We start from the raw sequence: 27,133 nt of genomic DNA on the forward strand, positions 1-27,133 counted from the left end.
GGGGCGGAGCGGGGCTCCGCCTGGGGGCGGCCCCGGCTGTGGGCGGCCTCGGGGCAGCGGCGGCCATGGCTGGCGGGCGCGCGGGGTGGCGGGGGCCGGCGGCGCTGGCGGAGCCGCGGCGGCTGATGCGCGCAGGGCTGGGCCTTATCGTGCTTGGCCACGGCAGCCTGGTGCTGGGTGCCATCGTGCACGGCTCCGTCCTGCGGCATGTGGCCCGCGCCAGCCGCGCTGTCACCCCTGAGTATGCGGTGGCCAACGTCGTGTCCGTGGTCTCCGGGTTGCTGGTGAGAGCGGTGTGGGGCTGGGACGGGGACGAAGGTTGGGCCTCGGGAGGGGGGGGCGGAACGTGGCCCCATCCGAGGCGCCTGCTGAGTGAGGATCTCTCCCTGCAGAGCATCACTGCGGGCATCGTTGCCATCCTGGTGTCGCACAACCTGTCCCGGGCCGCCCTGGTGAGTGTGGGGCTGCTAGACCGAGAGCTAAGCCAGCCAGGGAAAAGGCAGGTTGGGGGCCTCCGTGCAGCCTGGGCCCTGCCGGCAGCTGCTCCTCTGGACCTTGTCCCCAGCAGTTCCTTCCGCTTCTGCTGCTGGTGCCTTGATAGCTCGCAGGGTTGCGGGTGTTGCCTGCTGTGCTGCCTCCGCCTCCTTGGCAGCACTGGGAGGGTGGGCAGCAGTCTGGGCACCAGGCATCATCTTGGGGTAGAAAAGTTTCAGCTAAAGCATAAAAGCTGCAGCCGGAGTCAGGCATCTCACTGTGGGCTCGCACAGTGTGGGTCTGCTATGAGGCAGGGCTGCTGCTGATAGCCTCAGCTCTTTGTGGAGATGGGGCAGAATGGGTTTCGGGCTGCAGGAGCCTGTGGGAGCAGCCTCTTGGTTCATGGGCAAGGTGAAGGATGTGAGCAGTACAAAAGCTTTGTCAAAGTAGAGGACCGAGCCACATGAGACGAAGCAAGGGAGTGTATGTATTTGGCACAAACTTCTGCAGGGTTATCAGTGCGTCCATTACCCTGTACAGAGACCGCACAGAGGTGTGTGCCTGGCCCATGCAGTGGCAGTATCTAGCCCTGGTGTTTCCCCTGGCTCTGGCCAGCACCACTCTCACATGCTTTCCTTGCTGCCAGCAGCATTGGACCTTACTGAGTGTGTCCCTGTTGAACTGCCTGCTGTCTACAGCATGCAGCGTGGGCCTGGCGCTAGCCATCGCCCTCACAGTTCACAGCCGTGGCATGCGCCTTGTCACAGGCTGCAACAGCTCTGCACTGCCAGCTGACGCCCGTGCAGCCATAGCGACCAATGACTGTCCCTTCAACACTACGCGCATCTATGTGAGTATATGGGGCCAGCGCCCTGTGTACCCATTTGCACCCCCCCCCCCCCCCCCCCCCCCCCCCCCCACTTCCTTTTGTTTCATTTCTCCTTCCTGCTTCCTTTTTTTTCTGGCCTTTTCCTTCCCTTCCCCCCCCCCCCCCCGACCCCTTTGCCTGCATGGGCTCTCCTCTGAGCTGTATGCTGAGTGCCGTGGATCCACACTCCCTGAGAGAGCCTCTGACCTTCTGCAGGACACAGCCCTGGCGCTCTGGTTCCCCTCCGTGGTGCTGGTGGCTGCAGAAGCTGTGCTGTCTGGCAGGTGTTGTTTGGTGGCCCTGATCCTACAGGGCATTGGCCCCTGCGGACGCACCTATGGCAAAGACCAGGTATGCCCCCCCCCCCCCCCATCAGTACAGACAGGTTTCTCTGTCTGTCCCTGCATTTTGAAAGTGCTGGGTTTTGTTTTCATGCAAACAGGCAATAAGTACAGCGTGTGAAATAAATTTGGACTACTTCTAGCCAACACTGGTGATGGACTGCTACCCTTTCATCTTGGATTGCTGCAGGTGGAACCAGTGCTGCTGATAGCCAAGCCTGTTCTGGCCTGGCTGGCCTGAGGACTCTCCTGCCCCAATCCTTCACATGCCCTTTGTAGGGCCCTGCAAACCTCTACTTCTCTTTTCTTATAGCTGGTCAAGCCAGGTACACTGAAGGAGGGGCAACACCTGTTTGGGGTGGCTGAGACTTGTGCCTAGTGGGAGGTGAGTGCAGTGTGGGCTGTGCAGGGGCTGGGGAGGTGTGGGGGGGGGGGGGGGGGGGGGGGGGGGCTGTGCTGTCAAAAGGGCCCTCTGCTCTCATCAGCTTCCTAAGACTTCTCTTTCCAAGCACTACTACGAACATTGGCCGGAGGTGTCAGCATAGTCCCTGGCCCTGCAGCACAGCTCTGGACTGATACCCACTCTTTCCCTGCAGGTGGCGCTGCATGAGTGCTCTGGTACAATGGGGGTGAAGCTGTACCCTGCACCTGCCACAGGTGTAGGCATGGGTAGGGTGGGCTGCGGGGGGGGGGGGGGGGGGGGGGGCGGGAAGCGATATGCTCACCCGTGTCCCTTCTGCCCCCCCTTCCCCCCCCCCCCCCCCCCCCAACTGGGACAAACCCTGAAGGTCCCAAACACAAGGTGCCCATGGTCATCAGGCAGCCTTTGCCTTGCAGGTGCCATGTTCCCTGAACACCCTCTCCGTGCCTCCCCAGGCCATGAGCCCCTTCCTGGTACACTAAAAGCTCCATCAGTCTCTCACGTGCACAACCAGGGGTAGAGGGGTTGGGAAGGTGCCATGGCCTGGCAATAGCAAGGGTTGGCCTGGTCCAGCTGCAGCGCAGGCAAAGCCAGCTTGCTGTGCCTGTGCTCAGAAGCAGGCCAAGGAGCAGATGAAGAACCTCTTTGTTGTGAGCCACTGTTGTTTCTCTGAGTAAATAAAGTTTTAATTTTCACATTGGCTGCAGTGTTTCCCCAGGGTGGTTGGGAGCTGGGTCCACTGATTGAAGGACAGTGCAGCTGGTGTGTTAGCCTATCTTCCTGCCTGGTATGCTCCCCACTCTTCACACAAGGCTTCATTGTGACGGTCACCTATCAGGGTGGAGTCTGCATGTTTAGCAATCAGGTTGAGGCCAAGGAAGCATGGCCTGGGAGCTGTGTGCGCTCCTGGACTCTGCATCCCCTGACAAACAGAAGCACATCGGTGCTGAGACACATGTTTATTGGGGACAGAAGTGGAGGGAGCTGAAGAACAGGACAGAAAGCTGCGATTGTTCCTCCCTGTCCCACTCACTGGAAAGAGAAGCCGGTGCTTGGGAGTCCCCCACACCACTGGCTGAGGAACTTGAGCACATCTTGGCATGCAGGGCTGTGAGATGTCTGCAAAATAAAAGAGATGTCCTTGGTATTGGCAATGTGGCAGTGCAGTCACCCTCTGCCCACGGGTACCCCAGGGAACTGACAGAGCTGCACAGGAATGCCCCAGCACCATTCCAGCCCAGCAGCACGCAGAGAAGGTGGTGCACTAAAATGGCCCTGGTTTGGTGTAGCTCCACCCAGTGGGACAATGTTTTATAATCAGCATGAATGACAGCATTGAACACGCTGCAGCTTGTCTCCCTGCCCCACGGAATGCCTGGCTCACCTTGACAGCCATCAGGAACTTGTTCCATGTGTCTTTGTTGGCTTCTCGGCCTGGACGCTTGAACTCTATCTTGTTCCTTAGCACAGGATACCCTGGCCACACAGTAACAACCTCACAAACAAGGTGAGACCCACAACGGACCCCCTCCCTTGTGCACCCCATCCTTCCTTGCTATGGCCACCTGGCTACTTGGGCAACTCCCAACAGGCATTCTAGAGGAATAATGCTGGCTCTGGCAGAGACTAGAAAATGGAAGGAAGTGCCCACAGTGGTGGGATCAAAGGGAGATGAAGGCTGATCTGCTCTCAGCAAGGCAATCCAGCGAATATAAAGTGACAGCACCTCCCTCCCCCCCTCCTGAGCTTTGGAGCCAGAGCCCTGTTCCTGGAGGCCCATCCCTGTGCCACCCCCTTCTCCGACCCACTCCTGCAACACAGTCCCCACTGTGAGGTGTGCAAGTGGGGGACAGTACTTGCCAGTGCAGACAGCTTTTGTAGAAGGCAGCAAAGTGGGGACAGGTGCTACATGTGCACATGTGTGCCTGCCCTGGCCAGCCTGGGCAGCATGTCCTAGGCAGTGCTGTGGAAGGCTGAGCAGTCATAGAAAAATAATAGTTGCATTTGGAAGAGTCATCTGGTCCAATCTCCCTGCTCAAGCAGGGCCACCTAGAGCTGGTTGCCCAGGATCATATCTAAATGGCTTTTGAATATCTCCAGGCATGGAAATGCCACAACTTCTGAGCAACCTGTTCCAGTGCTCAGTTATCCTCACACTTAAAAAATGGGCCAATCTATCTCATCCAGCTGAACTGTTCCCTATAGCCACACAATCTCCCTACTCCTTTTACAGCATTGCCTGACTCTCTCAGACCCCCCCACTCCCTACATATGTGTGAGCTGGCCTGGAGCATACATACCTGTAAGCACACAGGGCAGGGAGCGCACCCCTGTATTTGCTGCCACCAGTGAAGCTTCATATGTGTCACGATCATCCTGTGGCAGCACCTGCTCCAGGCGCTGGTCCATGGACATGGTAAGCACCCAGTCCCTGGCCTCCTCCCGGTTCTCCTCCTGCAGGACAGAGGCCTGGGCAACTCCTGATACTGCATGCTGTGCCACTGCCTAGCTGCTGCTCCTCAACACTAGGGAGCACACTGGGGAGAGCAGGACATGAGCATGCATGCAGGATGTGTGTATGCACATACACACTCGTGTGTATGGGGGTTGATGGTGGGGAATGAGTGCATGGATGTGTGCAGAAGTAAGTGTATATTGCAGAGGGAGCATGAGAAAGCGTGTGTGTGTGTGTATACCGGTGCTGCATGTGTGTTTGTGGTGGGGAGGATGGGAGAGAGAGCTAACTACATTTCCATCTACTGTACTGTCACCCTTGCTCCAGTCCCTGTTCAGAGGGGACCTAAGGTAGCATCACTGTTCAAGGGAGCTGGAGAAGGTAGATGATACTCACAGGCACATGCTGATGGGCTGGAAGATGCACTTCAAAGGGAATGTCTGTGTTCTGGAAATCTGAGTGGTCCAGAGAATCCAGGTTCCCTTCTTCAATGGCCTGCGAAAGGAGAAGTGACGGAACAGTAGGGAATACCATCCTTGGCATTCACATTACAATCTGTATTGTAAGGGTGGCATCGCCTATACCCCTATCTATCAGTGTGATGACTTGGCCCTCCTGGGAGGTGGCAATTTATAGCCATCCTCAGCAGTGCCAGTGGATGTATGCTCCTTAAACACTATATGACTCAAGCTTGCCAGTTAGCCTCAAAGAAAGGAAAGACGAAATAGGGAGCATTTTTTTCCAGCAGCTACTGACTGCATGTGGAAGACTGGTACAGTAGGGTCTGTCAGCTTCCAAGGATTTTTGGTGTTTTATGGTAACCAACCGGGTATTCAAGGAAGGAATTGAGCATGGGGACTCAGTGCCTGATTCTTGCATCACCATTGCTACAGCATCAAGCCATGTCTTCTTCCACTGCCAACTGCCCCCCCCCCCTCCCCCCCCAATAATTTTCCTTCTGTTTGAATAGCTCAGGCGAGATCATTCTGAAGGCTGCAAGAGCACCTGCAGCCATGAAGACTACAGGCCTAAACTGTTAGGCCAACTTGCTCTTTGCTGCAGCACACATGCATGGTCACTCTGGCACATGCATGGTGACATGGTCAGGGTTGCTCAGGTGCCCTGCATGGCAAGTCCTTCCACAGCTAATGCTGGGGTACTCAGCACTTTGTGCACACATGCAGAGAGAGCAAAGTTCAGGGCCCCTGCATTCTCCATCAATACCAGCTCACAAATGTGCTGCCACATTGAAACTTCAGGAGTCTCATGGCCAGGCTGAGGGTCTGTGTGGGCCCTACAGACCACTATCATTTTTAAGTGTGATAGTCTTCTCCCCCAGCAGACCATACGCACATCTGAGAGGTCCAGGAAACGGTTCAGGAAGATGAATGCCATGTTCTCCCAGTTGACTGCCTAGTGTAGAGAGAAACCCTAAGTGAGACCACACAGCTGATAGCTTATCTCCACAGCCACAACTCTCCCACTTTAGTGACGGGCTAGAAAGCCAGCATCAGACAGTAAGAACAAGCTGCTATGCTTGCCATGTGTCATTATGTCTGGGCAGGTGGTCAGTCTGTAGCATCAGGATTGTCAGTAGATAACAGTTAGATGACCCAGAGCAAGGTGAACCAATTGAAGTCCTGCATCTACAGAGCCATACAATACAATGTGGCCTCTGGTCTACCACATAGGTCTACAGTTCATGTACTCTTGCTAGTTGAGATTTGCCCTCCCACTACCTACTGCAAATCTGTGACAAAATACAGAGGCTGTCAAGATGTTTGAGGAAAGAACTCCGTAAGACAGTGTCTGGCTGCTGGTGTACCAGTGCAGCTCGGGGAAGACTGTGGAAGATAAAGTTGAGAAGCCCTGAGCCCAAGGTCCTCCACCTCCTGAGCTGCTCTAGTGGCAGATAGTTCTCACCTTGGCAGCTATTCCAGCTTCATAGAAAGCCTTGTCTGCAGGGAGGAGTTCAGTGTGGCGCAGCAGGGAAATGGACAGCTTAGCAGCCACAGTGTCCTGCAGACAAAGGGGACAGTAAAGCCATAACAGTCATCACAGAAAAAAATAGGTTGGAAGGGATCTCATGAGATCATAAAACCACTACCTTAGAGCAGGGACTCTGCACCCACATATTCCTGATGGGTTTATCTAACTTAAGAGCCTTCACTGAAGGAGCTTTTAGAATTTTTGTTCATGGCCATTCCAGGTTGGAGGTCTCCTGCTAGGAAGTTTTTTCTTTTAACATGCATCTCCCTTGTGGTAACTAGATTCCTTACTTATCCAAGACATACAAAGAGTTTGAAAACAGAGTATTTCTTTCCTGTTTCAGTAGTTATTTTCTGTTATCATCTCTTCTTTCAGTCTTATGTTCTGCCTTATAAATCTTTTTATTTTTACTAGAAGCCATGCCCAAACTCCCATCATCTAAGTCACAGAATCATGGAATAGCTGAGGTTGGAAGGTCTCTGGTGATCATCTAGACCACCACAGCGCCCTATCCTGCTTAAAGCAGGTTCAGCTACAGCAGGTTGTTCAGGTCCACGTCTGGTCAGGTTTTGAATAGCTCAAGGAATGGAAACTCTCCAACCTCTCTAAACAACCGGTTCCAGTGCTCAGCTACACTCACAGTAAATATTTTTTTTCTTCATAACGTAAGAATTTTGGGACAGTGAGGGGCAGGCAGGTACAAGATGAATTTCACTTTTCTGCTTGCTAGATAGGTTCTCATCGTGCTAGAACTGGGAAGGCCACCCCTCCTTCATGGTTCCAATTAGACTACCCGACACCTCAACATTCCACAACTGTGTGAGTCTGTATAGGTCTTCAAGACATCAGGCTTATCTCTTTCTGTCTGATAGACCTCTGTCTGGACCCCAACACACTCAGCTATGGGAAACCACCAGTCTGCCCTACGATTTTCACTAGGATCCTAACTCTGGGAACTTTTCTCTTGTTCAGCCTGTACTATCGCAGCTCCAGTCCCACATTCATCTAGGTCTCTATCACAGTTCCATCCACAATGCACGTGGATCCAGACTTCAGCAGGAACTCTGCTTTATATCATGGTCCAAAACAAATCCCAGTGCACAAAAGACTCAACAATACAGCACCTTGTGAGGCCCAGTACGCAGGCCCATGAGCTTCTAAAACTTTGTGCAAGGCCAATCTGTTCTCAAGTCTATGTGTGAAACCCATGGCCTAGGACAACTGAAGAGGAAGCAATGCCTCTCCTGGGAAGACCAGGTTTTTGTATGATCCCTGTATTTCTACAGGTGCCTCTGCTCTCACAGGTCACTCTGACCATATGGATCCCCTTTCCCCTGGTTTATATCTCAGCCTCAGTGGCTTGGGACAGATCCCAATATAAGGAGTCAGTCAGAGAAGACTGTCTCTAGTTCCACCTACTAGTGGTGGGCTCACAGATCGCTATAGTCTCATTCTCATCCATCCATGATGTGAAAGTGATCCATGAAGTGGAAGAGTGAACTATGAAGAGCCCTAAACCTGCATGACCCCACAGGGCTCTGCACTCAGGGTGTTGACCTGACAAAGGAACTTCAAGAACCTTACCAGTTGCTTCACTCCCTGAGCAGCGGAGCGGGTTGCATAGTAGTGAGATATCAGCAGCATAGTCTCAAACTCTTCATGTGCTGGAGTGTTTGCTTCACTTGACTTTACTAAATTTTCACACTGAAAAAGAGAAAAAGAGAATAATAAATAATAAAGGAGCATGTGAGCAGAGGGGCACTCTTCACCCACTTGAGTCTGGGAAAAAGCTGGGAGAAAGAAGAATATCTAAAACACCCAGGCACCTTGGGGGATTGGAAAAGGGCTGTATCTTGAGTGCTCTGGGTCCTGCAAAGTGCTGAAGTGAGGAGTTGTGGGAGAAGGGGAGAGCCAGTAGAACTGCAGCAACTGACAACACTGGAAGCAGCGGAGATTGGATCAACAAGGGGATTTCTGGATTTAGTTTGTGTCAGAGGTGGGTATTTGTGGAACAGAAACAGAGCAAAGGCAATCATGGGCTGAGGAATTTGGGGGCAGGTAAAAAGGAGCACAGGGCTCTAAGAATCTCTGGGGAGATGGGGAGGCCTATTATTTTCCAGTCTCAGTAGTCCTCTGCTTTTCCCAGGTTCTTGCCCCACTTATGCTGCCAAATATAGGATGAAAAGTGGGACTGTTGTGATAGGCTCCCACGTAGCAGTGACACAGGGAACTCTGCAAGAGTCAACGTTCAGATGTGCTTCTAGAATTTGGTTGTAAGTGCAGGGTCATCTTTTTCCCTGACTTCGCTTGCCCAGCCATGTCCACCTCACAGGATCCTGTTGTTCTATTGTCTCCACTGTCACCTCTCTCCCCTTGGTTTGCGTTCTATTTCCTGTGTCATCTGTCCAGAGCCTAGCTCTTCTTTTTCCCTGCTAGGAGCCACCAGAATGTTGGACTTTAACAGGCAACGGTGGCCATGGCCCATGCTCACCAGACTGAAGAGAACATCACGTAGGTCAGCCCAGCTGGAGTAGGCCTCAGCACAGTTCATGCCAGATGCATTCACCATCTCCACAAAGAGGCGTTTGTAAATGTTGAAGTTCTGCAACAAAAAGGAGAGAAATCTTGAGGGACCCAGATGGCAAGTCAGAAGTTTGGAGCCCTTCTACTGTTTAGCACAGGCTTAAGGGAATGGCAGCTCTGCTCACAGGCTCACGAAGCAGTGCTACTGCAGAATGCTGGTTGCAAGGAGTGCAACAGGACAAGACAGGGAAATGGGAAAGAATGTTTCCTCCAGCCAGCTCTCTCAAAGGGGCAAACATGGTTGTTTTTATTCTGACTTGGTGGCTAAGGTGTTCAAAATCAACACAAATACTCAACACCCCTCTCCTCCCTCCCTACGCATGATATGCTAGGGGGCTGCTTTTAGTCCTCTACCTTAGGAACCTGTTGAAGAATCTACAGCAGTGTTGAAATTGCTTGGACTACACCTGGCAGCCCCAGCTCTGGACTGGAAGCCTGACTCATTTAGCAGATCATAGCACTTTCTGGAAGCTCACTCTGGGATGTAATGCTGTCTTCATTACCTGTGGGTTGGCAGGTGCTCCATGGTGTACATACAGGCTCAGGCCTTTGTCCCAGCTGCCCTCCCGGATGAGGTGGGTTGCATACAGAGCTACATACTTGTGCAAGACCTTATAGTTCTGGAGAAGGCACACAGAAAGCAGTACCATGAGAGTCATGAGATGAACACTTGTCAGTTGGTAGTGACAGTTTCAGATTCGTGTGCACACGCCCATGCACCTGAGTCCCAAAGGGTAAGGCCAGCTAATGACAGATACAGACTGCATGTCTTAGATTTGGGCCCCATGTGATGCCTCTAATCCTGGGTAGCTGATGCTGTGCTGATCCTTCATACCTGAAAAATAAAGTTGTCTTTCTGCTGTCCACCACTTGCCAAAGGAATACTCCCAAATATCTAATAGAAGCAGTATCTCTACAATGTGGCACCACAGATACTAGTCGTAAACCGGTCCTTAGTCTAATGAAAGAATGAATCCAAGCACTTTTGTGGACTGAAGACATTTGTAATATGCAAGGCTGCTCTAGTCCATTACTCAAATGCCATCAGATTGCTGAGGCTGTAGGCCTTCATGGAGAACTGCTCATACATATGCTGATCCTACTTTGCTAAGGACTGACTGTAGTAGGCCTACAGAAACTCTAAGTGAGACAGTACCTGTTTTGCACAGGCTTAAATATTCTAATGAGGAAGATGGCACAAGATGTGCAATCCTGTAAAAAAATGAGCAATGGAAACAAGTTTATTAAACACAAGAGAGGACAGTGCCACTACGACATGCCTAGAACTTGAACACCCAGATTTGGATGCTCATGAAACTCTAGGTGTTTGGGATGAATATTAAGTCTGGTATGTAACCTGTTTTGATACACGTAACTTTTCCCTCCCCCATATAATTGTTGTATAACAGCTGAGTCAAAAGTCATGAAGTTTTGCATTGGTTGTAGAACAAGGTTGTGCTAACACTCCCTTAAAGACACATACAGGCTAATATGTTCCTGGAGTAAGTATACTAGTATTTGTTGTGCTTTGTTGACAATAAAATTGATTAAGCCTTCCTTATACTATGAAATTGAGCTTGAAGGTCAACACTGGTATCTCCCAAATAATTAGAACATCATAGATAATAACTACTACAACAAAAAACATTCACATCATCAGAGAAGTCTGAGTCAAAAATAAATCAAGTTCATTGTTGAATGAACTTGATTTCATCAAGAACCCAAACTCAGCTTACTGCTCATTGCATTAGGAACATAAAAATACAGCACAATGCATTATCAGTGCTTGCCCAAGTTATCAGTGTTTGTCAGACAAATTAGATCTTGGTACTACATTGGAATAGCACTGTAGAACAGTTTCATTTTGGTTTTCTGTTTTTATCACTCTGCTGGGGTCATTTTTTGGCTTTCAATCAGTAAAAATGCAAAAATGTCAAATTTGCTTTAATGATAAATAAGTTTAATTTCAACTGACACCGGGCCTCTAAAGAATAGGTAGAAAAAAGGCTTTCTTCTACATATCTCTCTGTTTCCTTAATACCTATTACTTTCAGCCCAAACAACTCGTTTAGCTTTTTTTTCTATGTTCCATCAATCACAAAATTGAAACACAATGTGCTTCTCATTTCTAATGCTTCATTAATAGGTGTGCTTGGCTATGATGGGGACAGCAGAGAGGTGTTCTTTCAGCTGCTGCGGTGACTCCCCGTGGTCCTCACAAAACAGGCTGCTTTGCCCCTGCCCACCCATTCCTGATGACCCTGCTTCAGTGAACCAGGGCACCAAGTCTGTCTACTGAGGGCTCGTACAGGTGCTCACCTGCTTAGCTGCAACCTCCAGACACTTCTCCCATTGCTCCTGCTCTGCATACATATCCAAAGCAGCCATGACATCTATTCCCACCAGCTGAGAATGGAAACAACCATAAACTCACTGTGCAGGCAAGGCTTCCTATTCACCTACATCTTTTCTTCAAATACCCACAGTCCCTCCCTCTCTTTGGAAGCAAAGATCACAGAATCATAAAATCATAGAATGGTTTGGGTTGGAAGGGACCTTACAGATAATCTAATTCCAACCCCTCAACCCCCCCACCATGGGCAGGGACACCTTCATCTTGACCAGGTTGCTCAAAGCCCCACCCAACCCAATCTTAGACACGTCCAGGGATGGGGCATCCACAACTTCTCTGGGCAACCTGTTCCAGTGCCTCACTACTCTCAAAGTGTGACCCATCTGGTATGCAGAAACCATGACTCAGGCATATATAGAATCCTCACCTATGGACATTTTCAGGCAAAAGCCCCATGAGGAAGGCCCCAAGGACCTATGTCCCAGCATCCTGACATGACTCCATAGCTTGTGGAACATCCCAAATACATACCGAATCTACCTTTCCTTGGTTCTTTAAATACTCCTTGTAACGCTGGTCCACGTACTCCTCTGACCTATTGGGCAGAAATAATCTTAATAGACAGCAGATTAATAGTTCCTTGCATCAGTGCAGAAGTGCAGATTCAACTTTGTCTTCTTTGGGCTAAAGACGACTTACAGCTGTGCCACATTTTTCATGTCTGCTGCTGGGTGCTTAGGTAGAAGGGGGAAGAGTCTGGGCAGAAATAGGTGTGAGGAGAGAAAGGTATCACAGGCCTTTTCAGGAAGAAGTGTATGCAAAGGAATATAACAAGAAAAGGAGAGAGAGGGATATGACAAAAGGGGATTAAGATTTCCATGGGATGTATGGTAATGGGGCAATAGAAGAGTGTCATGGGTACACCAGATGGGGGATATTGGGAAGGGCAGCTGTGGTGAATGTCCCCTGTCAAGCCTGGGAAGATGACTGTGGGGAAAATCCAGAAAACCTGGGGGAAGCAGGACAAGACAGGGCAAGGGATTATCTTGGGATGAGAGAGGGAGATGGAAGAGTCTCATTTGAGAAGTTCAGCACATACCTGGGGTCCAATTCCTTGGCCACGCGCTTGGCTTTACTCCATTCTTCCCCTTCAATGAAGGCATCAATAGCTTCTCGGATGAGGTCCAAGTTGAGGTAGAGCTCGGCTGCCTGCAAGGCCAGAGACAGTCTCATGTGGAACAAAACCCCAAAGGCACCTTGTAGCCCAAGCTGGAGCTGTTGGAAATGCCCAGCACATAGCAGCAACTGAAAGTCTCTTCCCCAAAGCCTTTTTGAACAGGCTGCCCAGGGAGGTTGTGGAGTCTCCTTCTCTGCAGATATTCAAGGCCCGTCTGGACGCCTACCTGGGCAGCCTGCTCTAGGGAACCTGCTTTGGCAGAGGGGTTGGACCCGATGGTCTCTTGAGGTCCCTTCCAACCCCACAATTCTGTGATTCTGTGAAAAGATACACCCCTTCTTTTTCCTGCCTCCTTCAAAGGCCCGGGTCTCTCACACCATTCCAGGACTTGATCCCTTCCCCTCCTTCCTATTCTCTGAGGACTCAGCACTGCCTGATGCTGGATCAGGCCACCCACCCATCACACCAGGATGTGACTTGGCCCCCTCCCCTTGGATACAGCTCTCCCTTCCTATTTCTTCCTTAGGAGCAGGTGCCAGCTCTCACCGAACTGTATTTCTTCATGGCCACCAGCTGAGGAGCCACAGTCCGTGTGACCTCCATGCTCTGTGACTGACCCAAGAACTTAATGGCCAACTCAGCAGCCTGTGAAGAGAAATTGTCAGGAACACGAGTGATGAGAGCAGTTTGAGAGAGGGATGGAACTGGAAAGAGCTCAGTCCCAGCTAAAAGACTGACTGTCAGGAGCACTATGTGGGGGAAGAGGAGGAAAAAAGACAGTCCACTTCAGCAACTCGGAGAAGCAAAGTCCAGCTACTTTTACACATGGGAGATGATTAGACAAGAACATAATCATTACTGAGGTTGGTAAAAGGACAAGGTACTAATGAAAAGTATGAACAAGAACACAACTCAAAGGTTGATGGACATGGTCCATGAGAAGATAGGGCACTTGTCTAGCCAATGTCTAAGTCATAAAGTCTAGTTTTTCAGTGCAGGGAGATATGGGCATAAAGATATTGGCATGCTGCTGAAAGTGGTGCCAGAGCAAGGATGTCAGCACAGCACAGGAAAAGTGGACAGTCCATCATGGGCTTAAGAGAATGGTCATTAAATGCTTTTAGTCCCTACAGTCACTGGGGCACGCAGATCCTCTCTTGTGCCCTTCAGGTTGTGGGAGGCCTCCCAGATAGTAGAGCCAATGAAGGAAATCATACCTTCAGCAAACACTTCTCCATCAGGACACTGTTGTTGGAAATCCGCACCTTCAGATAGCAGTCCACTGCCCTGGCATATTCCCCAGCCTGCTCCCACTCCCGTGCTTGCTCCAGCAGTCCTTCTGTTCCTCTGTAAGGAGGAACGCAGGCTGTGAGCAAGACTGTGATACTGCCATGCACATCCTGTAGAGAGTGTGTAATGCATGGGCAGGAAGCTGCAGAGCAGAGCTAAGTCAGAGACGTCAGAGGGGAGAGGGGGCTGTGTCAAGGAACACACACAGCTAACGCCGAGGAGAGAATTGAATAAGGATCATGGGGAGATGAACTAGCAGTACAGAAGACCTGTGAGATCTGTAAATGGCAAGAAGACACCCAAGAGACCTTGCATGATAAGAATAACCCTGAAGTCTCCCAGAACAGGGAGGAAAGAGGTTAGGAAACCAATGGACGAAGAAGCCTAGGGTCCTCAGAAAGGTAAAAGCTGGATGACAGGGATGCAGTCAGGCTATCTCTTTAAGGCATCAGATCAATGGCTTAGGGGAAGAGCAACCCATCTGTTACCTGCAGCCTGAGCACAAAATTACTTACCCGGAGCCCTTCTTGGCAGCCTCTCTGCCACACTCTTCTTGTAACTCCTCTAGTCGACTAGGCACATATTCCTTGCAGATCCGCAGGGCTTCACTCCACATGTCAGCCTCCTGCAGAAGCACACCAGAGAGGAGAAACTTTCACCAGTTCACATCACACTTCTAGCATCACCATACATCTGGCCTCTCACATCATCTTGCCAGAGGATCCACTAGGGGAAACAACTACAGCAGCACCATCCAGTTCTTTTCTCAGCCAAAATGGCACCTACGTCTTTTCATGCACCCAGGCAAACTCAGGGGAAAGTTTGCATTCATCCTAGCTACCTCTATGGAATGGACACTTAGAGTCCCCAAATACACCCTCTCATGCTATATTATTTGTGCCCGACTAATCTGGTGGCCTTCTGTGATGTAGATACTACATCAATTGACAAGGGAAGATCGACTGATGTTATCTACCTGGACTTCTGTGAGGCCTTTGACATGGTTCCACAGGACATCCTGATCTCCAAATTGGAGAGAGATGGGTTTGAAGGGTGGACCATTCAGTGGGTAAGGAATTGGCTTGAAGGCTACACATGGAGAGTGGTTGTCAATAGCTCTATGTCCAGGTGGAGACTGGTGACAAGCAGCGTCCCTCAGGGGTCTGTCCTGGGACTGGAACTGTTTAATGTCTTTATCAATGACATAGACAGTGGGATCAAGTGCACCCTCAGCAAGTTTGCAGACAACACCAAGGTGAGTGGTGCAGTTGATACAATAGAAGGAAGGGATGCCATCCAAAGGGACCTGGACAGGCTAGAAAAGTGGGCCCATGTGAACCAAAGTGCTTAGGCACAAGGTGCTGCACCTGGGTCAGGGCAATCCCGGACATGAGTACAGACTGGGGGAAGAACTCATTGAGAGCAGCCCTGCAGAGAAGGTCTTGAGGGTTGTGGTGGATGAAAAGCTCGCCATGAGCCAGTGCACTTGCAGCCCAGAAGGCCAACTGCATCCTGGGCTGCAGCAACAGAGGAGTGGCCAGCAGGTTGAGGGAAGTGATTGTCCCCCTCTACTCTGCCCTTATGAGCCCCCACTTGGAGTACTGCATCCAGGTCTGGGGCCCCCGGCACAAGAAGGAGGTGGATCTGTTAGAGTTGGTCTGGAGGAGGGCCATGGACGATGAGCATCTCCTACGAAGAAAGGCTGAGAGAGCTGGGGATGTTCAGCCTGAAGAAGAGAAGGCTCCAGGGAGACCTCACTGCAGCTTTTCAGAACTTAAAGGGGGCTTATAAAACGATGGAGAGCAACTTTTTGCTTGGTCAGATAATGACAGGACAAGGGGGAATGGTTTTAAACTACAACAGGGGAGATTTAGATTAGATGTTAGGAGGAAATTCTTCACTCAGAGGGTGGTGAGGCACTGGAGCAGGTTGCCAGGAGAAGTTGTGGATGTCCCATCCCTGGAGGTGTTCAAGGCTAGGATGGATGAAGCCCTGAGTAACCTGATATGGTGGGTAGCGTTATTGCCTATGGCAGGAAGATTGGAACTGGATGATCTTTAATGTCCCTTCCAACCCAAGCCATTCTATGATTCTATGATCCTCGAAGCCTGCTCATGGCCTTCTGGCAGGACACTTCCTCTGAGAGTTAAGGTATGCTGTGAAATTCTTACCAGTTCAGTCTTATAAGAGCAGGTCGGATTTATGTTTTACTAGTAACCACTTGAGTAAATGTTTCTCTTTGGCTACTAAGCTAGTAGTGAGAACTGGGAGCTGGATTTTACTCCTCCTCCATACAAATTGGGCTCTCAACCAGTGAAGAAGACAGTGATATTGCCACAGTCAACACTCACCTTGTAGTACTTTATTGCCAGCTCAGGTTTCTGTGCTCGCAGGAGGAAGGCCTCTGCTTTCTGGAACTCTCTCTGCTCAAAGGCAAAACGTGCCTGTCCCACAAGCACATCAGCCACACTGCCTGGGTCATGAGCTTCAGCCACACGTTGTGCAGCATCCCAATTCTGGTTATGCACAAACCTAGGTGAATCAACATGAGATGTAAGAAGAGACAGCAAGGAGCAGACTGGTGCTAGAGAAGCAACCTTACTAGCACCATATAAGGAGAGTAGATGCAGCAGTCCAGAATGGAGAAGGCTACATACATCAGCACTGCCTCTTTGGGTTTTCCAGCTTTAATGAATTCTGCTTCAGCCTCCTCAAATTTGCCCTAGGAGAGAGGAAGGAGTTTGCTTGCGTGCTATCCTCCCCTGATACCAGCACATGAACTCCTCTACTTACCATGAGGCAGAGTGAATTTATGAGACAGAGAGATGTGTGGAAGCTTGGGGCTGTAATTGTGGAGGCAGGTAGTGACTGCAGCCACAAGTGTCTTTTGCAGCAGTCCTTAAGGAGAACCGTTCAATTATCTGAGTGACCAAGGAATTTCCACCTATTCCAAGGGGTAAAATTACCTCATCTTCTAGGAACATGGCATACTTTAAGTGTATCTCTGGCATCTTCTGCTTCATGGAGAGACGGGCCAGTTCAAAAGCAAATTCAAAGACACTAAAATGAAAGAGAAAATGGAGTGATAGCAGGACTGTGTGCTATGAGGGCATGCCTTCATCAAGAGCAAGATATCAAGTAGAGCACAAGACATTGGGAGAGGAGAAAGGTGAAGATGGAGGGTCCCAAGTGAATAGGCACTACCCATTATTCCTGTCCCTAACCAGAGACTAGGAGCTTCTACACCCCCCATTAAGGAAATTCAGTTCCTGCACACTTGCTATTAGTGCCAGAGCCCCTTGGTTCAACTCTAAAGGGTGGTCATGAGGTTCCCAGTAGCCCAGTAAAGTGGGAGAGCTGGGGGAGAGCAGCAGTGTGAACGACAGTGCAGACAGATGGCTGGGCAAATTCAGAGTGGGTCCAAATCAATTCTCACAAGCAGTTAGTTATGGTGACATGAGGAATATCTCCTCCTGTGTTCAGAAGCTCTAACAAGAAATTCCTGCTCAGGTTGAAAGGAAAACTGCTTTTGCCTGTCCTGCTCAGACCTGACATTCATGAGACTAACAGGTGGACAAGACTTCTCTGTTAACTCCTCTGTGCCGAGGACAGAGTGTGAGGACTTGCAGGGTGGGGGCAAGGAGGAGAGCAGGGGGAAGACATGCCATGTCCTGGACCTGCAGCTATCACATGCATAACATTATTTATCTCGGGCCATTCCGTCTTTCTTGGCTCAAACAGGTGGGAGAGAAACACTGGGTTGATAGAACTGCTTACCCACTGTCTGCTGCATGGTCAATGGCCATCTCCAGAAGTCCAAATTTACTGAGGAGTTTCACAGCTGCCTCTCCACCCAGGCTCTTTGCCCACATATAGGCTACATGCTTATAGGAGTTTGTCCCACCATGTGCCTTGGCCACCTATCAAAAGCAAAGAAAGTGGAAAAACCCAATGCATCCATTTCTGTTTCAGCAGGCTGAGCCAGGACTCCCCTTTTATATAAAGCCTGTTCTCTTGAGGGAGCACCAAAACCAATTGTTCTCTCCTAAAGAACCCTTTTGTAGCTCTACTGGACTGGAGAGAGTGAGACAAAAGCTTACATGGTAAGAAAGGAAGAGGCTTCTGCCTCCTCAGCATAGCCCATATTGCTTTTGGAAGCAGTGTTGCAGGGGCTGATACAGAGTGACAGAACAGTATCTCTGAGGTACAAGGCTGGAGGCTGGAGAAGAGCAGGTTCTGGGGAGACCTTATTGCAGCCTTTCAATACTTAAAGGGGGACTTATAAGAAAGATAGACTTTTTACAAGGGCATACAATTTACATGGGTGGTAGAACAAGGGGTAATGGTTTTAAAATGGTTTTAAAATGGTTTTAAACTGAAAGAGAGTAGATTTAGATCAGATATAAGGAATAAATTCCTCACTATGAGTGTGACGAGGGACTGGAACAGGTTGCCCAGAGAAGCTGTGGATACCCCCTGGAAGTGTTCAAGGTCAGGCTGAATGGGGCTTTGGGCAACCTGATCTAATGAAAGATGTCCCTCTCCATGGCAGAGGGATTGTAAAGGATGATCTTTAAGGTCCCTTCCAATTCAAACCATTCTATAATTCTATGAACACTGCGCAGGGGTTAGTAGTGGAGGAAGGCAGTGCTGCAGAGTGGCTAGGGGGTCAAGGCCTGCTTTTGGGGTGCAATGCTGCAGAGCAGTTAGAGGCAGAGCAGTGGCACGAGGGCATCCAGTATTGCGCCACGTTATGAAGCCAGATAGTGTGTGCCAATTCTTCACATTTTGTGGTGAATATAGACAGGGCAGTTCCTACCGGGATCCTGCAGGCAAAGTCTGATCTCTGTGTGGTGGGATAGCTGTGAAGTGTTTATTACCCTGTAGGCTTCCTCCCACATGTCATTCACTCTGTACATGTTTACTGTGGCCTTCCAGTCCTTAGCTTCTAGGTAATGGTACTCAGCCTCCTGTAAACGTCCCTCTGCCTCCAGCTCCTGCAAAATGAGAAAATAAATTAGTGACACTCTTGTCTCTACTTGGCCTAGCTGATCCTCTGCCATGAGATACACTCACCTTGCCCAGGTGTAGATGTGTATCACTGAGTAAGTCCTTGTGGTACTTGGCTACCAAGCAAACCATCTCATCATACATCTTACACTTCTTGTACATAGTGATGGCCAAATCAGGTTCATCCACAGTGATATACAGCCTGGGAATGCAAGCACATTCAAATGACTCAGCTGATGGCATGACCAGTGCCTGCATTCTCTCTGCATCTTGCCCAGCTGGGACTGCATCCTGGGCACAATATCAGAAGGCATGACTGGAGGACTGTGACTGCAGCAATGATAAACTCCCAGACAACTCTAAACTCGTGCAGGATTTGCTGCTTCAACTGGATGCATATAAGTCTACGGGGCCTGACGGAATTCAGCCCAGGCTACTCAAAGAGCTGGCTGATGTCATCACAAGACAATTATTTTTCAATGGTCTTGGGAATCTGAGAGGTCCTAGTTGTCTGAAAGATGGCAAATGTCCCAGTTTTCAAGAAGGGCAAGAAAGAAGAACCTGGTAATTACAGGCCTGTCAGTCTCAATTCAGTGCCTTGTAAAAGTCTGGAGAAGATTATTCTGGGAGTTATTGAAAACACTTGAAATGCAACGTAGTAACTGGTCATCGCCAACATGGGTTCAGGAGTGGAAAGTACTGTTCAACAAACTTAATTTCCTTTTATGACCCTGTTATCCACCCAGTTGACCAAGGGAAGCCAGTTGATGTAATCTTTCTGGATTTCAGCATAGATTTTGATACTGTCTCTCACAGTTTCCTTCTAGACAAAATGTCCAGCATACAGCGAGACAAATACATAATATGATGAGTGAACAATTGGCTGACTGGTCAGGCTCAAATGTTACATCAGGCTGGCAGCCAGTCACTAGCTCAATTTTAGGGGCAGTTCTTTTTAATGACTTGGATGCAGGACTCAAATGTATACTAAGTATGTCTGCATATGACCCTAAATTGGGAGGAGCTGCTGTCTCCTATGAAGGTTGAGAGGCCTTGCAGAGAGATCTTGACAAATTAGAGGGCTGAGCAATCACCAACCGCATGAAATTTAACAAGAGCAAGTGCTGGATTCTGCATCTGGGACAGGACAACCCTAGATATATGTACAAAATGGGACACAAGAGGCTGGAGAGCAGCTCTATAGAAAGGGATCTGGGGTTTGATGCTCACCTCTCTGCTTCTTTGAACTTGCCCTGCTTCTCCATCTCTTGGGCCTGGGTTATGTAGAGAACAGATACATCTTCCTGGCTCATACACTTGATTGCCAGCTGCCAAAAGAAACACACATTGGATGAACTACAGCACACTGCACAGTAATTTCTTGACACAGAGTAGATAAGGAGAAAATGAATCTTATTCCCACTACGAACAGGTGTATATGCTATATGCTCTGTAGAGAATTGGTTGTCATTTGTCACGGTGATCAAAGTACACAGGACCAAGCCCCTTGGAGAGTACTATTTGTGTCACAGGTGGAACCATACAGGACTGCTGATGTAAAGTGGGGCACACACATAGGTTGTGAATACCAGGGACTAATTTCCTAATAGCTGCCAGGTGCCCCTACACTGATCGTTTAGGATGTGCTTGTTGATCAAGTGCTGGCACACAAGGCCACTTCCTGATGAATTACAATTCACAAAGTGGGGTGAGGTCCCCAGAAGCTTTGGCTTCCGACTTTACCTTATGAGCTTGTTCCCAGAGCCCAGCCTGTGTGTACATGTCAATGGCATCCTTGGTTTGGTCTCCTTTGATGTACAGTTCCTCTGCAACCTGTGGGAGAGATGACCATGGTCAGCAGTCCCAAGGGATATAGAGCAGCAATGACTGCACAATGTGGCCTCACCTGATACTCCTGTAGCGCTGCATAGTGCTGGGCAATCTTGGGATAATATTTGGCTGCTGTTTGTTTGTCCTGCAAGTCCAAAATGTAGATGGCCTTCTTCCACTGACGGGCTCCCAAGGCTGCCTCAATGGCCTTAATGGAGCACCTAGCATCAGAAACGTAACTCTTTACAGACAGCCATCAGTCATCTGCTCCAGCTGAGCTAAGCCAGGGAGACCAAAGTGGTCTGCTGCTTGATTCTTCTTCCCAGGGTAGAGCAAGAAGGACCTGAATAGCTTCACAGCAATGAAAAAAGCAGCCCACAAGAAGCATGAGAGCAAAGGTCTGGAACACCAGCAAAGCTAGGGGAAAGAGTGAAGAACTAGGACAGTGGGGAAGAGTAATCAGGGCTGACAGACCCTGGGAGAAATATGGTAAGGAATCCATGGCTGGGCCAGCAGAGACTGCATATAAGCACCAGGAGCAGTGGCAAAGTGGGGTCAAAGGGGCTTACTCAGGCTTTTTACCCTGATGACTTAAGCAAACCGTATCAACTTATATATAAGCTTGTATAAGAAGCAGCATGGCCAGCAGGTCTAGGGAAGTGATTGTGCCCCTGTACTCGGCTCTGGTGAGGCCGCACCTCGAGTACTGTGTTCAGTTTTGGGCCCCCTGCTACAAGAAGGACATCGAGGTGCTCGAGAGAGTCCAGAGAAGGGCGACGAGGCTGGTGAGGGGTCTGGAGAACAAGTCTTACGAGGAGCGGCTGAGGGAGTTGGGATTGTTTAGCCTGGAGAAGAGGAGGCTCAGGGGCGACCTTATCGCTCTCTACAGGTACCTTAAAGGAGGCTGTAGAGAGGTGGGGGTTGGTCTATTCTCCCACGTGCCTGGTGACAGGACGAGGGGGAATGGGCTAAAGTTGTGCCAGGGGAGGTTTAGGTTGGATATCAGGAAGAACTTCTTTACTGAAAGGGTTGTTAGGCATTGGAATAGGCTGCCCAGGGAAGTGGTTGAGTCACCATCCCTGGAGGTCTTTAAGAGACGTTTAGATGTAGAGCTTAGTGATATGGTTTAGTGGAGGACTTGTTAGTGTTAGGTCAGAGGTTGGACTAAGTGATCCTGGAGGTCTCTTCCAACGTAGACGATTCTGTGCGATTCTGTGTGTGAACTTCATAGCCTGCCAGGTTATACTGCTGCTGGTTATACAGCCATCACATGCCCTCACCTGGCTTCGATATAATGGTTAATGGCAGCATCCAGCTGTTTCTGCTGCACCAGATGGTCTCCCCATGCCTCCTCCAGCTTCACAACTTCTGCGGGAAATGCCAGGCGAGCCAACTCCACTGCTGTAAGGGGACATGATAGCTGTTATGCTGAATCCATCAAGGAAGCAGAACTGTGTCACACATGGGCCTTGGACGGGGGTGTGTGTGGAGGAGGGGGATGGTGACCCGTCTAATCTGCTCCAGCTTCAATGGGCTACCCAGCAATCTGGATCAAACCCATGCTGGTACAATGCCTTGGGGAACCCATGCATGATCAATGCCTTGGGGAAGAGGATCCTGTTGTGGGGCTGTGTGTGCAGATGTGACTATGTGACAATACACACATTGAATGAGGCGGTATGTGGAAGCTTTAAAGCAACTAGGCAACTCTGAGCTCCAGGGCAATAGCTCATTCCGCCAACAGGCCAGAATACCCAGGCTTCTGCTGGGAAAAAGGTGTGTGTGTTGGAAACATATTTAGCACAGTACCTTTCAGAAAGGCACTGCCCTTGCAGTAGCACTCCAGAGCCTTCCGTGGGTTCCCAACCTTCTCGAATAGGTCTCCAGCCTAATGACAAACACAAGCTGCCAGTTTCCAGAGCCACTGTCTCCCCACAGCATCCTCCCTACCACCCCCATGTACAGAGCTGTCAGTCTTGCCAGAATAGACCTTGCCACACAGACTTCTCCATCAGCTATGCCTTCCCCACTAACCAAGACCATGAGAATAAAGGGGGCTTCCAGGAAAGAGTGCATGTGCTGAGATCATTGTTCTCTCTGCTGAACCCCACACCCCAAGGGTTTATCTGGGGTACCACCTACTAACAAGATCTATTTCTGAGACAACTTCTCCTCTCTGCAAAGTCGCTGATGCAGCAACAGCTTTTTCTATGACCATGGTCCCTAGGAGCTCTGCTATGCAAATGATCATACAGGAGCCCTGGGCAAGAGTAGGGAAAGGGAAAGCTCAGTCTCTTGCAGCAGGTTTTTTCCTGTAGGGTGGCAGCCAACAGGGTAGGATGTCTCAGAGTTTGCAAAAGTTAAAACATAATTGCATTGGCTTTAGGTGGCAAGGTTTTAGTAGTGGGGGTGCTACAAGGGTGGCCTCTGTGAGACAAGAGACAAGCCCAGAAGCTGCCCCATGTTTGATAAGAGCCAGTTCCAGCCGGCTCCAAGAGGGACCCACTGCTGGCCAAAACTGAGCCAATGAATGATGCTGGTTGCACCTCTATGAGAGCACACTGAAGGAAGGAAAAAAAACAAAACAAAAAAACCCACAACCATCTGTGCAACAGCAGCTGGGAGAGAGGAGTGAGAAAATGTAGAGAGGAACAACACTGCAGACACCAAGGTCAGTGAAGAAGGAGGTACTCCAAGCACCAGAGCAGAAGTTCCTTTGTGGCCGTGGAGAGGACCATGGTGGAGCAGGCTGTCCCCCTGCAGCCCATGGTGTACCATGGCAGAGCAGATCTCCATGCTGCAGCCCATAGAGAAGCCCACAGTGGAACAGGTGAATATGGCCTGAAGGAGGCTGCAGCCCATGGAGAGCCCTTGCTGGAGCAGACTCCTGGCTGAAACTGCAGACCATGGAGAGTAGCCCATGCAGGAGCATGTGATCTGGTGGGTGCTGCCACCCATGGGGGACCCATGCTGGAGCATCCATTCCTGATGGATGGAACCCCACAGTATGGACACACATTGGAGCAATTCCTGAAGAACTGCAGTCTATGGGAAGCACATGTAGGATCAGTTTGGGAATGACTGCATCCTGTGGAAGGGATCCTCCACAGGAGCAGGGGAAGAGAATGAAGATGAAGGAGTGGCAGATGACAAAATGTTATGGACTGACCGTAACCCCCATTCCCCGTTCCTCTGCACTGCTTGGGGGGAGAAGGTAGAGGACGTGGATGGGGGAAAGGTGGTTTTAGTTTGCTTTTAGTGCTTCACTGCTCTAGTCTGTTAGTAATAGGCAATAAATTATATTCTCCCTACGTAGAGTCTGATTTGCCCGTGATTGTAATTGGTGAGTGACCCCCTGTCCTTATCTCAACCCTTGAGCCTTTTTCTACTGTATTTTCTCCCCCTCTCCCTTTGAGGAGGAGGCATGAGAAAGTAGGTGTGGTAGAGATTAGCTGCCCATCAGTTTGAAACCACCACAATAATGTAAGAAAGGTCAGTGGCTAAAGCACATTTCTAGGTAAAGTTTACAAGAACAGAACAAGCATACACCAGCCTTTCATCTATTATATCTATCTCCAACAATCTGCATTGTAGAGGCTTCCTGAGTTCAGGCCATGATGCCACCATATCATCATATTTGATGGCCTTTTACAAATTCTACCTTCATGAACTGTCTCATCACTTTTGGACCATTCATACTTCTGGTAAAACAAACAAACAAACAAAAAACAACAAAAACCACCTTGCGGCTATGAGTTCCACAGTTACGTTTTCACCTGAAGGCTTAAGAAAAGATAACAGGTTTGGAAAAGCACAAATTTCTCTAGGGTGAAAATGAAATGGTCAGAAAATGCCCAAGGTTAAATAAGACTGAAGAAATGTAATTGAAGCAAAGCACATAAAATAGGCAAGCAAAATAAGTGCTTTTTTCACACAACACATAGGTGGAACTGGATAACTCATAGTCAACATTGTAGATCCAAAAGTACACAGACGGTTAAAATAATAATTTGACAAGCTCATGGAAGCAAAATCCATCAAGATTAAACATAAAAATAAAAATTTGAGTTCAGGTACAATATAGTCTGCAAACTGCTAGTAGCCATGAAAGTACACTATGGGAAGTATCAGCATATATTTGCCTTCTTTGTTCTTTATACTTCTTTCTCAAGCATCTGCAGAGGCGACTGTTGGCCCTGATACCATACTGTACACTGGTCTCAGACCCAGCATTGCTTTCTTATATTAGCATAGTTATGTGTTATATGAAAAACTGTTCTAAAAGGGTCACCTAATGATAAGTAGTTACGAATTTCTTGTGTTACCAGATATAGAGACAAAGAATTATACCTGCTACATTCCTGCTCAATGCTCGTGTATCTCAGAGAAGCAAAGGACAGGATAAGAGCTTTGACACTACAAAGGAAGAAGGCCCAATGGGGTGGACCACTCACCTGTTCATACAGTTCCCCTCTGATCAGTGCTGTTGAGATCCTATTAATGACATCCCCATTGGTCATGAGCTCATCCCTGCTCATGGCCAGCCGTGCCGCCTTAGCTGGCAGCCCTGCCCGCAGGTATAAGCTGATGGCTGCCAGGTAGTCTCCCTGTCCCTCTTGGACCTCCCCAGCCTTCTCTTCTTGCTGGGTGTCCAGCAGCCATTGGTAGTAACCCCGACGTAGCTTATCCAGCATCGGGTGTCCCTGTTGAGAAATCAATCACTGGTTGAGATCACTGGTTGACCTGGGCAAAGGCAAAATATTGTTCTATTCCTCCTGCAGGCTCTGAACAGCTCATGACACCAGACTTCTCCCTGCTCAGTTATACTACGCAACTGCAGTTAGCAGGAACCACAATGTGAGTTCTGTATACCTCTGCATCAACCATTCTTTTCTGAAGCCCTGGCTCTTCCTAAACCGAAGTAGCTTTTCTCCCTCACTATTCACTGAGGTCTGTAATACCATCACTGCAACCTCCCTTTACATTTCTCTTTTATCATCTTAAGACATTCCCCGCTATTTTATTCCTTGACTGTCAGATGCATGATCATTAAGAACACACTAGTTTTATTCCTGTGCCTTGTCTTGTGGGCAAGTCTGGCTACCATAATCCTTCCTAAACTGCATCTCTGATGCACACTGGCCCTCTAGCCATATTACACTGTACTCTATAAAATAAAAGCACCTATTTGGTGTTGGACCAAAGATCTATTTATCCCCAAACCATGTCTTCTGCCATTCTTAACAGCTGCCTTGCTGATCTCTGAACTTGCTACTTCTTAGGGGCATCAGTTCTTATTTAGCACTGCAATTAAGTCTCTCCACACCCAAGCCTCCATTCTTGTGCCTTGTTCTCCTGATTCTATGATGTGTTCTGGACTGTCTGATGGCATGGCACCTTCCCCTTTTTAGTGAAGCGAATCAGATGGTGGACCTTCAGGGCAGGCTCAGAGTCTCTTTGGGAGCCTCTCCAAGCAGATATCAAGTCCTGATAAGCCAGGTGAAGAGCATCTAGATCATCATTGGATTCCGAACCAGGAGACTTACCAAGCAAGCCCAAACCACAGTTTGGTGAAGCTATATTCTGTACCTTGGCCTCCGCGACTACAATGCACTCATCCCACATGTGCAGCTCCTGGTACATGTCCATGGCCTCCTCTGTAGCATTCTGTGTTAAAGAGCGAAGTGTGAACCTGAAGGGTCCGTTAGCAGACACACTGCCATTGAGGTCTCACAGCAGATGCAGGTTAGATGTGCAGAAACCACATGCACAAGTGAACCATCCCTTTTACATGAATATTGAACCTCCCTCATCCTCTTTCTGTACCTCAGGGCAATCACAAAATCATAGAATGGTTTGGGTTGGAAGGGACCTTAAAGATCATCTAATTCCAACCCCCTTGCCATGGGCAGGAACACATTCCACTAGACCAGGTTGCTCACAGCCCCGTCTAACCTGGCCTTGTACGCTTCCAGGGATGGGGCATTGTCCTGGCTTCTGTTAGGACAGACTTAATTTTCCTCCTAGTAGCTGGTAGGGTGCTATGTTCTGGATTAGGATGAGAAGAGTGCTAATAACATGCTGATGTTTTAGCTGTTGCAGAGCAGTGCTTATACCAAGCCAAGGACTTTTCAGCTTCTCGCTCTGCCCTGCCAGCGAGCAGGCTGGGGGTGCAGCAGGAGCTGGGAGGGGACAGACCCAGGACAGCTGACCCAAACTGGCCAAAGGGGTATTCCATACCATCTGACGTCATGCTAAACAATATATAGGGGTGGCTAGCTGGGGTGAGGGGGCCAGCTGCTCAGGGATAGGCTTGGCATCGGTCAGCAGGTGGTGAGCAAT

General features: G+C 49.3%; 2 protein-coding genes across 8 annotated transcripts in view; one reads left to right on the top strand and one right to left on the bottom strand.

The window, feature by feature from the left end:
• The first annotated feature begins 34 nt into the window (after positions 1 to 34).
• KRTCAP3 (keratinocyte associated protein 3) lies at positions 35 to 2,799 on the top strand. Of its 4 annotated transcripts, none has more exons than XR_010830739.1 (7): positions 36 to 284; positions 393 to 452; positions 1,124 to 1,324; positions 1,559 to 1,693; positions 1,997 to 2,068; positions 2,280 to 2,352; positions 2,521 to 2,799. XR_010830739.1 is itself a non-coding variant. In XM_048055198.2 (6 exons), the coding sequence occupies exons 1-5, from the start codon at positions 66 to 68 to the stop codon at positions 2,060 to 2,062; spliced, it is 681 nt and encodes a 226-aa protein (XP_047911155.1). In that variant the 5' UTR covers positions 36 to 65; the 3' UTR covers positions 2,063 to 2,068; positions 2,521 to 2,799. The 4 variants fall into 4 exon arrangements, 2 of the variants coding, with proteins under 2 accessions (XP_047911156.1, XP_047911155.1); XR_010830738.1 differs by having other exon boundaries at positions 2,280 to 2,340; XM_048055198.2 differs by lacking the exon at positions 2,280 to 2,352.
• A 249-nt stretch (positions 2,800 to 3,048) lies between these two features.
• Positions 3,049 to 27,133, bottom strand: part of IFT172 (intraflagellar transport 172) — a 48,884-nt gene continuing 24,799 nt past the window's right edge. For 3 of the 4 annotated variants that reach the window (XM_066995300.1, XM_048055220.2, XM_066995301.1), the window contains 28 exons: positions 26,381 to 26,458; positions 25,246 to 25,494; positions 22,601 to 22,679; positions 22,072 to 22,192; positions 20,868 to 21,012; positions 20,705 to 20,794; positions 20,192 to 20,289; positions 19,028 to 19,163; positions 18,832 to 18,948; positions 17,729 to 17,871; positions 16,918 to 17,011; positions 16,609 to 16,673; positions 16,303 to 16,483; positions 14,467 to 14,576; positions 13,879 to 14,008; positions 13,208 to 13,306; positions 12,584 to 12,693; positions 12,016 to 12,079; positions 11,451 to 11,537; positions 9,635 to 9,751; positions 9,040 to 9,150; positions 8,133 to 8,252; positions 6,483 to 6,578; positions 5,913 to 5,972; positions 4,956 to 5,054; positions 4,405 to 4,558; positions 3,489 to 3,580; positions 3,049 to 3,223 (listed from right to left, as the gene is read on the bottom strand). In XM_066995300.1, the coding sequence (XP_066851401.1) occupies positions 3,134 to 3,223; positions 3,489 to 3,580; positions 4,405 to 4,558; positions 4,956 to 5,054; positions 5,913 to 5,972; positions 6,483 to 6,578; positions 8,133 to 8,252; positions 9,040 to 9,150; positions 9,635 to 9,751; positions 11,451 to 11,537; positions 12,016 to 12,079; positions 12,584 to 12,693; positions 13,208 to 13,306; positions 13,879 to 14,008; positions 14,467 to 14,576; positions 16,303 to 16,483; positions 16,609 to 16,673; positions 16,918 to 17,011; positions 17,729 to 17,871; positions 18,832 to 18,948; positions 19,028 to 19,163; positions 20,192 to 20,289; positions 20,705 to 20,794; positions 20,868 to 21,012; positions 22,072 to 22,192; positions 22,601 to 22,679; positions 25,246 to 25,494; positions 26,381 to 26,458 (3,135 nt within the window). In that variant the 3' untranslated portion in view covers positions 3,049 to 3,133. The remainder of the gene's footprint in view (positions 3,224 to 3,488; positions 3,581 to 4,404; positions 4,559 to 4,955; positions 5,055 to 5,912; positions 5,973 to 6,482; positions 6,579 to 8,132; positions 8,253 to 9,039; positions 9,151 to 9,634; positions 9,752 to 11,450; positions 11,538 to 12,015; positions 12,080 to 12,583; positions 12,694 to 13,207; positions 13,307 to 13,878; positions 14,009 to 14,466; positions 14,577 to 16,302; positions 16,484 to 16,608; positions 16,674 to 16,917; positions 17,012 to 17,728; positions 17,872 to 18,831; positions 18,949 to 19,027; positions 19,164 to 20,191; positions 20,290 to 20,704; positions 20,795 to 20,867; positions 21,013 to 22,071; positions 22,193 to 22,600; positions 22,680 to 25,245; positions 25,495 to 26,380; positions 26,459 to 27,133) is intronic. The other variant, XM_066995299.1, reaches the window with a different exon arrangement.

Source organism: Anser cygnoides, chromosome 3, assembly GCF_040182565.1.
Source record: "Anser cygnoides isolate HZ-2024a breed goose chromosome 3, Taihu_goose_T2T_genome, whole genome shotgun sequence".
In the NCBI taxonomy this organism is placed as follows: domain Eukaryota; kingdom Metazoa; phylum Chordata; class Aves; order Anseriformes; family Anatidae; genus Anser; species Anser cygnoides.

Coding starts and splice junctions, on each gene's coding strand:
- KRTCAP3 (XM_048055198.2), top strand. CDS start 66: ATGGCTGGCGGGCGCGCGGGGTGGCGGGGGCCGGCGGCGCTGGCGGAG. Junction 1,325..1,558: donor TCAACACTACGCGCATCTAT/GTGAGTATATGG, acceptor GACCTTCTGCAG/GACACAGCCCTGGCGCTCTG. Junction 1,694..1,996: donor GCACCTATGGCAAAGACCAG/GTATGCCCCCCC, acceptor CTTTTCTTATAG/CTGGTCAAGCCAGGTACACT.